Here is a 13,657-nt window from a genome sequence, read left to right as displayed (position 1 = left end):
TTCATTTAAACTTTGCAAATTAATCTGTCTGTGGGCACCCAAGATTCTGAAATTACAGCAAACGTGTGTGTGTGTGTGTGTGTGTGTGCGCGCGCGCGCACGCGCGCTCACACATGTATTTATGAGGCAAGGGCCCTTAGCTTTCCTTGGTTCTCACCAGATCCTTGAGTGCCCCCAGAAGATTAAGGGCATTTGAGATTTGCTATAATCTTTTCTCTGGATTGAAATACCCAGAGAATTTCAAGTACCCACAAGTATACTTTTAAATTCAAAAGGGCTGTGATTCCTTATCTTCTATTTTCATCTCTCTCACCAATGTTCTGGCTTGTGAGGGTACCAACCTGCCTTTTTTGGAGCTCTGTTTCATCTTTCTCTCCCTTAACTATAGACATCCTTGCTCTCAGACCTAAAACCAACATAGAACAGGCAAGTGACTCTAAGGCACATGGAACAGAGAGATCCTGTTAGAGGACTTAGCACCATAAAGTGAAGTGCAAACAAAGGGAGATGATTGCACTTTGTAGTTTTCTACCATTTACACCATGTAGAGAATTAACTTGAAAGTGCTAATTTTTATCTTTTATATATTATTTTATTATAGGATTAGTTTATCTCTTATAAAGAAGTCAAATCTGGAAATCTAGATTCTTAACACAAATTTTAAGGTTGTTCTTATTTAGGGGGAAAAAGTAGGAATCAGTGATCATTCTTAACTCTACCAGAATGAATGAGTCTATTTTTGTTACAAAATTTTCAGCACCAGAAGGAGTGTTAATATTAATGACTTTAGAGTCCAAGCTTTTGATTTTACACGTGCAAAACCCAAAGTAGCTATTTACCTGATGCCAGAGCTACTTCATCACAGACTCAAAACCAGATGCACCTCTTGACACTCAGGACATCATTCTCTGATATGCTAGAAAGAAAGGGGAAAAAATCCTTTTCTTTTAAATAGTATCAAAAGCAGGGCTTCCCTGTTGGCACAAGGGGTTAAGCACCGCACTATGAAGCAATTCGCAGCCTCTGCAGCCTGAGTTTGATCCCTGGCTAGCCAGGGAGCAAGCCACATGGTGCAGCAGACCTCTCCTGTCTCACCCCGCTGCTCCCCTCTGCAATGTACTTCAGTCAATCTGCCTGTTCTGTTCCCCACTCCATCTCTGGTGAATTCTCTCACCCCCTACACCTCTGGCCTGTGCCCCAGCTCTTGTATGCATAAATGAATAAATTAAAAAAAATACTATCAAAAGCACATTCTGGGAAAACTGTATTTGGTGTCAAGAATCCCCAGTGCAATAACATCACTTAGCCTGGTATAGCAACACGACAGAGCCCAGGTCTCCCCCTCAGACCTCTTCACCCACTTCACCCTTAACTCTCCCTTGACCATTTCCTACTCTCACCTGGCAGGACAGAAGACAAAGTGTAAACCTTTTGCTCTTATATTGAATGATTTATTGGATTACCACGTTCTAAGATCTAAAAAAATGTGAATAAAATTGACTGTTATTTAAAATGTCCCGTGTTATTTTTGAGACTGTTAAAGCATAATTTTTGAAAATCTAAACACCTAACTCTCACATAAATATACAGAAACACATGCCAAAGATTTATTTAACTTTTTGAGGCAATCAGCAGGGGGACAAAGCTCAGAGAACGGTACAAGAACCAAAGAGGGGAAAATCTACAGAGAAAGAAATGCTGAAATAGATTGGAAACTTAGATACAAGATAAATTAATGTCCCTCATACATGAAGCAGTAACTTTGATGGTCCTTTTCTACCTGGGAGAAATCATTTGCATCTTAACGGGACAAAAATCATTTGAAACTTACTGGTATCAGCCATCTGTTTTTATAGGACCCAAGAGTGGAGAATGATTTTTATATTTTTAAATGGTTGAAAAGAAATAAGAAGAATATAAAATTTCATGGCACATGAAAAGCATACAGAATTCAAATGTCAATGCTCATACATAAAATTTTATTAGAATTCTGTTGTATGCATTTACTTATGTATTACCTATGGTTGATTTCAGAATACAGCAGAGGAGTTGATAAGTTATCACAGAGCTCATGTGGCCTGTAAAGCCTAAAATATTTACTATTAGGCCTTTTTCAAAAAAAAAAAATTGCTGACTTCTACCCTAGACCATCAGATGATCTTTGCTGGGCTAGTTAGGCAATGTTCTTGTAGTGTATCTAAAGGGTCTTATTTGTTTGCCTTATTTCTAAGTTTTGGATAAATTTTTCTTAAAAATGCCTTTCCTCCAGTTTACTATGCTTTTACACAGAATTATACTGAGTCAATGACTCACATAGTAAGGGAAACCGATCACAGTGTTTGCAAAATATAGGGGATCCTAAGCCAATATTTTCATTGATATAAACCAATGCTCTCTTTTGAAGTCTTCTCCAAAGAGGAGTGGTAGATGGAAGACACATTTACATTTTAAAATGGTGCCCTGACATTTTCTTACCTCACACCAGATCCATCAGCTACACCAAAATGTTCTCAGTGGAAATATATCAGGACTCTGAAGTATGAACTCAAGAGGGATTTAAACTAGCACTCTGGGCAGCTCTCCTGTCTGCCTGTGACCATGCAGGTGTTTCTGTTCACCAACCTTCCCCCTTTGCAAAGCAGCAGAGGAGGTTCTCCTCCCAAGACTACGCGCCTGTGACCATGCAGGTGTCTCTTTTAACAAAGCTGTCCCTTTCAGGGCAGCTCTTTCTGTCCATTTGTCTGTGCAAGCATCCTCTTCTTCCCTTTCTTTTTCATAATAAATCTGCCATTTTGAATATAAAAAAAAACTAGCAATTTGATGAAGGATGCAATGATAGATGAGCAAATGAAATATGAGATCAGGATTGTTTTAAAAAGCAGAGTTGGATGTAAGGAGAAATCCTAGCTAAAGTCTCCTTGGAAATAGACTGAGAATTCTTATTCTGAAACTTGAGAAAGATTTCAAGAAGCAAAAAGTCATATACGACATTTCTGTATTTCAGATCTTCCAATATTCACAGAAAAGTTTGATTAGGTGATTGCAGAGATTTTGTTGGAGTTATGGATATTGCTAATGACAGTGAAATCCAGGGGAGATCACAAACCAAACCTGAGTTTCTCATCATCTTAGACTTTAAATATTATTCCTATTCAGAGCTCCCTCATAAAAAACACTTCAAGTCCTTAAATTAGTATCCAGACTATTTTCCCCCAATCCTTCCCACACACAGATCTTATTTTGCTGCATGCAGGCCTTTATTTCAAACTGCCAAATCCCCCTGAATTTAAGAACTTTATTTTTCCTTAACTACCACAAGGTGGTAATTAAATGTTCCTCCAGATAATGTTGGTGAACAATAGAAGAAATTGTTATCTTTCACCACCATCTTTTTGCACAAGATGCCGTGAGGACCCCACCAGGATTTCAGACAGACAAGCAGCTCAGAACATCCACCCCAGAAGTCAACGGAGCCGACATCAGCTATGGCTTTCTCTGAGTGAGGCCATCATTTAATCCACAGGGTGAGTTTTAGTCACAAAAGTTGGTTCATAGAAGAGACTGATATAGGGGAAAGGAAAAAAAAAAGAAGGGACTGGTCTACATAACTTTTTTTTTGTGCAGATTGTGTCCATTTGAGGTAAAATAATGGTGAGATCCCTCTTCAAAAGTAGATGGCAACTCTCCTGAAATCATCTTCAAACACTATCACATTACAGGGGGATTTGTTCTCTTTCTTTAGTGCCTAGAACACAACCTTCCAGGAAACCCCTATCTTTTGGGAGCAAACACATGGGGTGTGGTTGAAAAGGTATCCCCAGGGCCTTCCTTGGTGGCGCAGCGGTTGAGCGCTGGGTTTCGAGGCTGCCCGCAGCCTCTGCAGCACCAGTTTGATCCCCGGCCACCGGCGAGGGTCCCACAAAAAAAAAAAAAAAAAAGAAAAGGTAACCCCATGATGGCTTGTGAAAGAAATGAAAATGTGGGCATTCTGGGGGGCTGCTCTGCTGTCCTCTACTGGCTGAGCATCCTCAGGTACTTAGGTCCCTCCTGCCCCTTAAGATTGAACTGGTGCTGCTCTTACTGAGAAAACTTAAGAAAGGCAGGTGGCTCCACCCACTGAATCACAAATCCAACAGGAACTTCTGAAGCAACACTGCACATTATGCAACATTAGGGACACCTTTCCCATGGAAGACAATGCCAGACAGTGCTCAGAGTTAAGCAACCCTGCAGCCCAAGTAGGTTACTTAATAAATGCTCAGAAGAGTAAGTGATCTCTCCAGGGTCACTGGGCCAGAAGCAGACCACGCAGCTCATATTGAGGGAGTGGCGAAGGAAACCAGATTCCTACAAAGGAAAACAGGCTCCAAATGGACTCACACAAATGAAGGCAAGTCAGAACATGTCTCCATGGCCCTTCTATGCTCGTCTCTTCAGCTGTCCCTTCGTCGCTCATTGTGTCATGCCCACACTGTAGATATGCTATCAGGTAGGAGAGGTGTCCCTCCTTGTGCTTGACACCCCACACTGTAGATATGCTATCAGGTAGGAGAGGTGTCCCTCCTTGTAGGGGCTTGACACTTAGGGAGATTTCAACAAGAAAGTGACAATATAAGGTTGTGGAAGTCTGAAGAAAAGGGAGTTCTGATATTGCTAAGGAACAAAGCAGGCGTTCGTGACCCAGAGAAAGGAGCGGGGATATCAAGGATGGCTTCCTGAAAGAAGAGACATCTAAGGGAGACCAAAAGAATACTGGTCAGGTGAGGCAGGCAGGTAAACTATTCCAGGAAGATGAAACAACATGTGCAAAAAAGTCAAGAGAACTCAGTGCATTCTAGAACTTGGAACTGGGTATAGAGTTCACAGATAAGTCACCAGGTGACAGATGAGGCTGCACCGGGGGCCGGGCCCCAGGCCACATAGGACCTTGCAGGCTAAGGAAGGAGTGTGGACCACACCCTGACAATGGCATTCATGAGATGCAGCATTATTAGATTTGTGTTTGGGTTTCCTCTATCATACTAGGCTCCTAGGAGGTTCTACAAAGAGTAGTCACTACTCCTGCCTCCAAAGAACTTACAACGTACAAGGGGAAAACAATTTTTTTAAAGCAATGAATTAAAAATAAAGAAATGGTGCTATAAGAGTTCATAGATCATGTAAAGTGGATGTATAACAGGAATACCATCTCTTTTAAAATAGTTGTGTTAAAATATTGATGAAAAAACCATAATTTCAGCCTACATCGAACAAACAAGGTTATTTAAGGACCTGCTGTCATTAAATTAAATGTCTTTTCACTGAAACTCGCAACAAGAGCCTATGGGTGGAGTGAGGACTCGCTGTCTCTGCTCACTCATTCTGCTCATTGTGTGTCACCACAATTGACTGCAGGCTAAAAAGTTAGGAATTTTGTCTCTTTTCACTGTTAAATCATAATTTCAATGCCTAGAACAGAATAGCTATTTGGATATTTGTTGAATAAATTTACCATTCACTTTATAGAAAGTTTTGTTTTGTTTTTAAACCAAATATTTATTCCTGTTCAGACATGGAAGCCAGATAGAAATTTTGTTTTTTAAGGAATAGACGCAATGTCTATTTACCATGGGTCAGGATATAGGGGAGACACCGCAGAAAGCAAATGGCTAGATATGTCCTCAGGAAGCTGGTGCTTGCGAATGCCTAGCTGTTCTAGAATCCTTTGTGTGGTTTATCACATTTGCTCTTTTCTCCTGTGCTTTGAGGGAAGTACTGTCACCATTTTAGGTGAGGAAACTGAGGTTTAGATAGGGTCAGAAGTTTGACCAATGACCTGCAGATGGTAAGTGGAAAAGCAAGAATTCCTACCAGTCTCTGGCCACATGACAACTATGTGACTGCAGGCAGCAGGGAGCGGCTGTGGTCAGTCCATGGGAATACAGGAAAGGGAGAGGGATTGGACGGTGGGAGGGTACAGTGGAATCAGGAAATGTTCCTCAGAGGAGAGGACATTTGGAAGACAGAAATTACAGTGAAAATTTTGAAAGTGAGGAGGACGAGCATGCCAGCAATGGCAAGACTGGGAAACAGAGCAGCCTGGGACACTTGCCACTCAGGGAAGAGCTGAGGAGGCTGCTTGCTCAAGATGAATGAGACTATTAAAATAAATGCTATGCTGGTCAATTAGGAAACGAGGTATTTCTCACCTACAGGACTGGCAAGACTCCAAAGGCTTCAAAAGACGCTTAGCAAAGCAGTGGGGAAACAGGCCTCTCAATCACTGCTGCAGGGAGTGGCCAAGGGCACCGTCCTTGTGGAGGGAAGCCTGGCCACAGCCACCAAAATGAGATGTGTTTCCCCTGACCTAGCAACCCCACGGCCCGTGGGGCTCTAGCCCACAGATACACCTGCACAAGGAAGTGGCCACATGAATAAGCTGACCCGTAGGGCATGATTTAACAGCAGCAGACAGGAAGCACATGCCCAGCAAGGGGGGCCTGGCTGAGTCAGTGAGGACACCTCCCCGACCCAGGAGCACCAGGCAGCTCCCAAAGTGCAGACAGTATCATACATGATCCAGAGGGCTGTAGGGCTCCGTACATGAAGAAAAAAATGAAAATCATACAGATTTAGTTTTACACACATACACACACACACAGCAGTGAGGGGAGTTGTATATATAAATTGCAATTGAAGTAAAAAAGAGGTAGGAAATAAAGATTTATGTTCAAGTTTGCTTCTATTTCTCAAAAGCAGTAGTTTTCCACCAAGGCCAAATTTGCCCCCCTGGGAACCTCTTGCAATATTTGAAGACATTTTTGTCTGTCCTAACAGGGGAGCATGCCACTGGATTTGGTGGGACAGAAGTCTGGGATGCTTCTAAGCACACAACAATGCAGAGCCCCCAGGGCAAAGGATTAGCCAGACCCAAAGGCCAACAGTGCTGCAGTTGGCAAATACTGGACTAAGGAAAGTGCAGAAGGGTAACAAGACGCTCAAAGGTGTCCTGCATAAGAAATAAGGCAGAGAGGGGGAGTGGCAAGTTTCTGTGTGCACCTTTTTATAATTTTACCTTTTTAACCATGTAGATATATTGCCTGGTGTGTGCCTGTTTGGAAATTAATGAAGCAAAGAGAAAGCCTATGTTGTGATGCATAGGGAACAGAAAGGGCTCTAGACTGCAATTCAGAAGCCTGGGTTTTGGACTCACTCAACTCTGCCAGACACTTGCAACATGTTCCTGTCACTAAGTCTCAGTCTTTTCTTCCATAGAATGAGGCATGTTCACAAGAAGAGATCAAGGTCTCTTTGAAATCTCTAATTTCTAGTTGCCTCCAACCACGAGGTGACAGGAGCTGAAGGTGGAAGCCAGGAATTCCTAGCACATGAAAACTCAAGCTCAAAAATGTTCACATTTCCCCCCCTCCAATTAGTCCTTTGAAAGAAATGAAACATCCCAGACCATTGAGTTAAAAATCAAAACCTGGATAGAGGTAAATCTGGACAGAAGCTAGCGAGAGCTATACATTGTTAGAGAGTAGACTGAATCTCACCTAACCTATTTTTTCAACTAAGTTCAATCACCATGTAATACAAAATAAATTGCTAGGAAACTAACTCTACTACCATACACAGAGTGTCACAAAGCCTTCCTCCTCTTAAGGAGGCAAGGTTTGGGACCCAGGCCTTACGGTGCTGAGCTAATGGGTTTGACTCACTTTAACATGAGGCAGGTGTTGGGTACCTCAAATTCTCAGGTGGGAAAAGGACAAGGTAAGAAAGAAGGTTTTGGGATTCATTCCTTTCTTAGGATGCAGCTGACCACCCTCAAGTTACAGTTTGGTAGGATGGGATGCAGTCTGAACTGACATCCTACCCATTTCACTTTGTAATGTGGCTTTGGACAAGTCACTTAACCTTTCTCAGCCTCACTAAATGAATAAATCAGCTCATGAAGTCTTTAGGAGGAGATGAAGTGAAATGCCTAAAAACTTGTCCACAGATGATCGTTGCCGATATTCTTTTCCTAAACTCATCTTGATCTTCCGCCTCCCATAAGTCCTGCAAACTGTGAGGAAAAGAAACCTCAAAAATAAAATCTACATCATTTTCTAGTCCTGCTCATCCCATTTCAGTCTGAAGAGCATATGGGCCTCTTGAAAGTGAGAATAATTTGGTAACAACCCTCAGTGAAGGCTAAGTCATGTAATATCAGTATGAACTAGAACTAAATGTGCTTACAGCTCCTCCACACTAATAAAGCCAAACCAAATTTGTAAAGTAAGTGGAACGCCAAACCCAAAATCCAATGAAATGCAACATTAGTTATTACTAGGGCGCAAGAATTTTTTTCTTTATGATTGAGGTAACATTGGTCTACTTCACTGGGTTTTATATAGGCTTTCCCCATTCAGGTGTTGTTACCACACCACACCTACCAACAAAACACCAACAGTCCTACATCATAGCCCACTGTGCTTAGGGAGCAAGATTGGAAGGAACTAGACCACTATTTGCAAGTCAAATCTGGTTCTGACAGCAGTCATGTCAGACTTTCTGAGTTTTCCATGCTCATGTCACCCAACACTCTCTGTGACAATACAATTCTTCAACCACTCCTCTAGCTGCTGCCAGCCTCCTCCTGGACTTCCTCGGACTACCATTGGTCTAACCAGATACTTATACAATCAGTTTGCCTGTTCTTTTGTGATTAGCCCATGATGAATCGCTACAACCCAGCACCATGGTGATTGTAAACACAAGGTGTACCCTGAAGTCACCTGGCAGCCCTCGGGCAAAGTTAGAATGTCCAAAATTTGCTTAAACATTAAAATAACACATACATACAAATTGTTTTTTAATCTCTAAAAGCAAAATCACGGACCCCAGCCTAGGAAATACGAGCATATCAGATCAGGTCTAAATTCGGTACTTTGGCACCAAAATCATCCAGATTTGGTCTCAGATTATCTGTTTCACATTTTAGTAGCAGCTTAAGTTACACACACTTTACACTTACCCACACAAGGCTGTTGTGATTCGTAGTTTAATTATATTGAATGTATTTGAAAGAGAACCAACATCTTTACATTATTGATGCTTCCCACTGATAAACACGGGATAGCTTTCTATTTATTTAGATTTTTATGTTTTCATGAAGTTTCATACTTTTGCTCCATAAAGGTTACATGTATTGTAAGTTTAAAAAATTACATTTGCAAGCTGTTGTTCGTGTGCAGAAATGGAACTGAATTTTGTATTATGATCTCATATCAAGGCAACCTTGCTGAACATATCATTTGTAGATTTTCTTGAATTTCCTTTGTTGTTCACAAAGACTTATAATATTGACTAAGAATGACAGTGATTTCTTTCTTTACATTCCTTAAATTTTGCATTTTTCCTTTTTTTACTATACAGCACCCTGTACTATGATGAATATAAATGGTGATAGTGACCATCCTATGCACCTTCTTTATTTTATTTTTTTAAATTTATATATGTATTTTTTTAACATTGTTGTTCCTCTCAGGTGAAATCCGCATAGAATTCCCACTATGTCACCTATGAACCATCACCATAGTCTCTTGTTCTCTTCTCTCACCTGCTGAATGTCTCTGATTTATCTTTTGCCTGCTAGTTTTGTTTCTTACCTGATCCCTTGTTTGGTTCTCCAATGTTTTTCTTTTTCTTTCTGGCTTATTTCACTGAGCATAATCCCTTCCAGCTCCATCGATGCTGCTGCAAATGGCATGAGTTTATCTTTCTGACTGCTGAATAGTATTCCATCTTGTATATATACTACATCTTTTTTATACAGTCTTCTGTTTTGGAGCATTTAGGTTGTTTCCACATCTTAGCTATTGTAAATAGTGCTGCAATAATTACAGGAGATACGCTTCTAAAGTTTCATTATTACTTGTAATGTTTACTAGAGTATTTTTGTGTTTGGTTCTCTATGTATTTTTTGCATTCAGACTGGCTTCCTTATTCTTATACCACTATTAATATTGGTATCAGTGTTGATGCTACTACTTTGGCTAATGTCTTGTGTCATGGCACTGAGCATTTTTATTTATTTGTTTGTTTGTTTGTTTTGTTTATACAAGCACTGGGTACAGTCAGAAGCGCGGGAGGGTGAGAGAATTCACCAGAGCCAGAGCGGGGAGCAGAGCAGGCAGAAGGACCGAAGTACACTGCTGAGGGGAGCAGTGGGCGGCAGGAGAGGTCTGCGCGCCATGTGGGACCCTCCTCTGGTGGCCGGGGAGCAGCCGGGGCTCGAACCAGTGCCGCAGAGGCAGCAGGCAGCTGCGCAACCCAGCGCTCAACCACTGCGCCACGGGGGAGGCCCGGCACTGAGCATTTATTGTACATTTGCTGTCCTCTTGTATAACCCCTCCTGGCCTGAAAGGACTTCTTCCCTCTTTTCTATTCTCCATCCTAAAACCTCCTTCACCAGGAAGCCTTCTCTGCACTGTTCTCCAAAGCTTTCTGATTTCCTACTCATTTGGGGAAAGGCATCAGAGTTTGTCTTAGAGGCCACTGACCGTACAATAGAGTTCATTCTTAAACTTGTGGCCAACTCTGCTTAGCATACATAATATTAGCCATTATAATGTTTTCCCAACATTTTTTATAGTGGCTAAACACACATAACATGAAAATCACCATCTTACCCACTTCTAAGTGTGCACTTTAGGTATTAAAATACATTCAGCTGCTGTGCAACCATGACCACCATTCATCTTGTAAAACTGAAACTCTATATACAAAACTCCCCCTGTGCCCCACTCCATAGCTCCTGGCAACCATTTTACTTTGTCTCTATGAATGTGACCTCTCCAGTTACCTCATATAAGTGGAATCATATAGTATTTGTCTTTTTGTGACTGGATTATTTCATTTAGCATAATGTCTTCAAGGTTCACTCATGTTGTATTATGTCGCAGCCTTTCCTTCCTTTTTTATGTTATATAATATTCTTTCTTTATATTATACAATATTCCATTGTACATATATGCCACATTTGCTTATCTATTCATCTGCCAATGGACACTTAGGTTCCTCATTTTAGCTACTATGTTTAACACTACTATGAGATGGGTTTACAGATATCAAGACTCTGCTTTCAATTCTTTGGGGTATACACCCAGAAGTGAAGATGCTGTATCATATGGTAATTCTATTTTCATTTTTTTGAAGAATTGCCATGCTGTTTTCCACAGTGGCTGTACCATTTTACATTCCCACCAACAAATATAGTGCTTTAAGAAACTTTTAAGAGGCAATTAGGAATTTTATATTAAAATTCAGATTTATGACTTCTTTGAAAAAATCAGAAGACTGCTATCATGTCTTCCTCCATGGTAACAAACAGCTGTAACAAAATAGCAATGTACCTTTTAGAAGAAAGTTGCAACTTCTGGTTCACCACAAACCTACTGCTCTATGCTCTCTTACAAGCAACCTGTTTTGTTCATATATGCTACCGTCTGGACCCTCTCTGTTGATTTTGTGATGTCTGGTGTGAAAGAAACTGCAAGACAAAAGATCAGGACTCTGGCTTTATAACTTGCTAATATAACAGTAGGTAAACTAATTTTCCCTCTCTGTTTTCTTCATTAGGAAAATGAGGTAAGGCTCAGCTACTGTACAGGTACAGGAAATTCAAATGAGATAGCCCATTGGAAACCCAAAATATGAGTTAGAAATGATGACTATATTTTCTATTTAGCCTCATATATGAAAATCATTTCAATTAAATTCTAAGTTCCCTGGGGGTAAGGATACATGATTTGCAGCCCTGTGTTTGCAGAGTCCTGGACTCAGAGAAACAAACTGATATTGTAAAAGGAGCTAGGTTGTAGAGTTGGGCTCAGATCCAAGCTATGTGATATTTGGCAGGTGACTTAATCGTCTTCTGGAACCTTGGTTTTATGACTGGCAATAAAATATGTCAATTAAATAACATATACCATGTGAGTTAATATTTCATAATTTTTTTTCTTCAAAAGTCATGGTAGAGCACCCCCTTCCAATTTTAAGCACAGAATATTACATCTTTATGAGGGTCAGTAGGAATGAGTGTTTTTTTTTTCTCCAGGTTCCAGATTCTCCGATGGTTTTCTCTAGAATCCTAGCAATAGACTCTAGATACATTTCATAGCTCCTTCACTCACAACCATAGTCTAAACTAACATCTCTTCTGCCATCCTTTCTAATTTGGCCATTTCCATTAAGTTCGGAGGAACACATGAAGTAATGTGGCTTTTATTCAAAGAATAATTTTCTAAGATATTTATTCTGATTTCTAATCAACCTTTAAAAGACTCCCAAAAGGCACTTATATATTCCACTAAAGCTTTATCTCTTTAAAGTTAAAATTGTAATATAACCTCATTATGGCACCTCCCTGCAGTTCCTATCATACACAAAGACAAAATATAAAAATTTCCTAAAGGACTTCACCCAATTAATTTTCACTAAATCTTGAACACTAATAATTCCCCCTGTAATAGTTGAATGGTGTTAACAGCTGAAGTATTTCATTATTTTGCGAGCAGAAACAATATCACATTGGTCCCCATATATTTAGGAACAGAATATTTGGGGGGTTTAAATGAAATGTTGAAAAAAATGTTTGACTGTAATGCTAATCCGGTTAAAGACAAAAAAAAAGAAGAAAAATTCAAATTGACAGACTTGATTATGTTTGTGTGTCTAGAACCATATTCTATTCCAGCAAGAACCTTCTTACCTCATCTAGGCTTAAATATTATAGAAGGTAATAGTGGTTAAGTATCAGGTATCTTAATACATTGTTTTGTATTAGTTCTCAGAGCAACCTGTTAATATAGTGGGTGAGTTTAACTACTTTAGGCAGAAAGGGTCATTTAATGGCTATATTAGCTAGCTCAAAATTAGGTGTGGCACAGACACAAATATGACTTTACTTTCCAATTTTAAAGTGGAGCCAATTGAGTTTAGAGGGGTTGAGTGACCTGCCCAAGATCTGAGCTAGAAGGGCCATTCAGGCAGGGTCTGAGTATAAATCTAACTTTTCCTGCACACATTTTCACCTTGAGGACACTCGCAGCAAGGGGCTTGGAGCTGAGAGTATTCTGGTTAAATCTTTACTGGGAAATGGAGGCAGTCCCACCAAGCGTCCTGAAGGCAAGTGAGCTTTGGCCACAGGAGCAGCCTTCCTCCGGGGCCAAAGAAGAACCATCATACAGATCCCATTTAGAGGGGACATTAAATTTTTGCCAATCCAGTTTCACCACTTCTTTGAAAGACCAGGGCCAGCAATATGGAAAATGAGCTTGCCAAAAATGGCAGTGTCTACTGCAGTGAGCTGGCCGTTGCCCATGACAGTTTTATATTTTTTTAATTGCTGGGAAAAAAATATAAAGAAAAAGACTTTGTACTGTGAAAAACTACATGAAATTCAGGTTTCAGCGTTTGCCAATAAGATGTCATTGGAACAAATCACCTTCATTCACTTACATATTGTGTATGACTGCTTTGTGCTCTGGTGATTCAACTTCCTAATGACCATTCTGAGTTTGGCAGTTGGATTTCACCCAGTTACACCCATCTCATGGATAGACACATGTTTTAGTTATGGTCTGTATGTTTTCAAAACCAGGCTAAGCTTTTTCTTTGTGAAAATGGT

At 40.4% G+C, this 13,657-nt stretch overlaps 1 protein-coding gene across 3 annotated transcripts in view; it reads right to left on the bottom strand.

Moving 5' to 3' along the window:
• The window catches only part of CMTM8 (CKLF like MARVEL transmembrane domain containing 8), an 82,394-nt gene that overhangs the window by 42,299 nt on the left and 26,438 nt on the right, over positions 1 to 13,657 (bottom strand). The window contains exons 1-2 of one of the 3 annotated variants that reach the window (XM_054692936.1): positions 840 to 903; positions 342 to 406 (exon numbers count right to left, since the gene is read on the bottom strand). The exons of 1 other annotated variant lie outside the window; for it this stretch is intronic. In XM_054692936.1, coding sequence (XP_054548911.1) covers positions 342 to 392 — 51 coding nt within the window. In that variant the 5' untranslated portion in view covers positions 393 to 406; positions 840 to 903. Of the gene's footprint in view, positions 1 to 341; positions 435 to 839; positions 904 to 13,657 lie in introns of those variants that run through there. One more of the 3 variants, XM_054692932.1, reaches the window with a different exon arrangement.

Source organism: Talpa occidentalis, unplaced genomic scaffold (assembly GCF_014898055.3).
Source record: "Talpa occidentalis isolate TD23 unplaced genomic scaffold, MPIMG_talOcc4v2.1 talOcc4.10, whole genome shotgun sequence".
Classification (NCBI taxonomy): Eukaryota; Metazoa; Chordata; class Mammalia; order Eulipotyphla; family Talpidae; genus Talpa; species Talpa occidentalis.
This window is presented reverse-complemented; position numbering and strand designations above follow the sequence as displayed.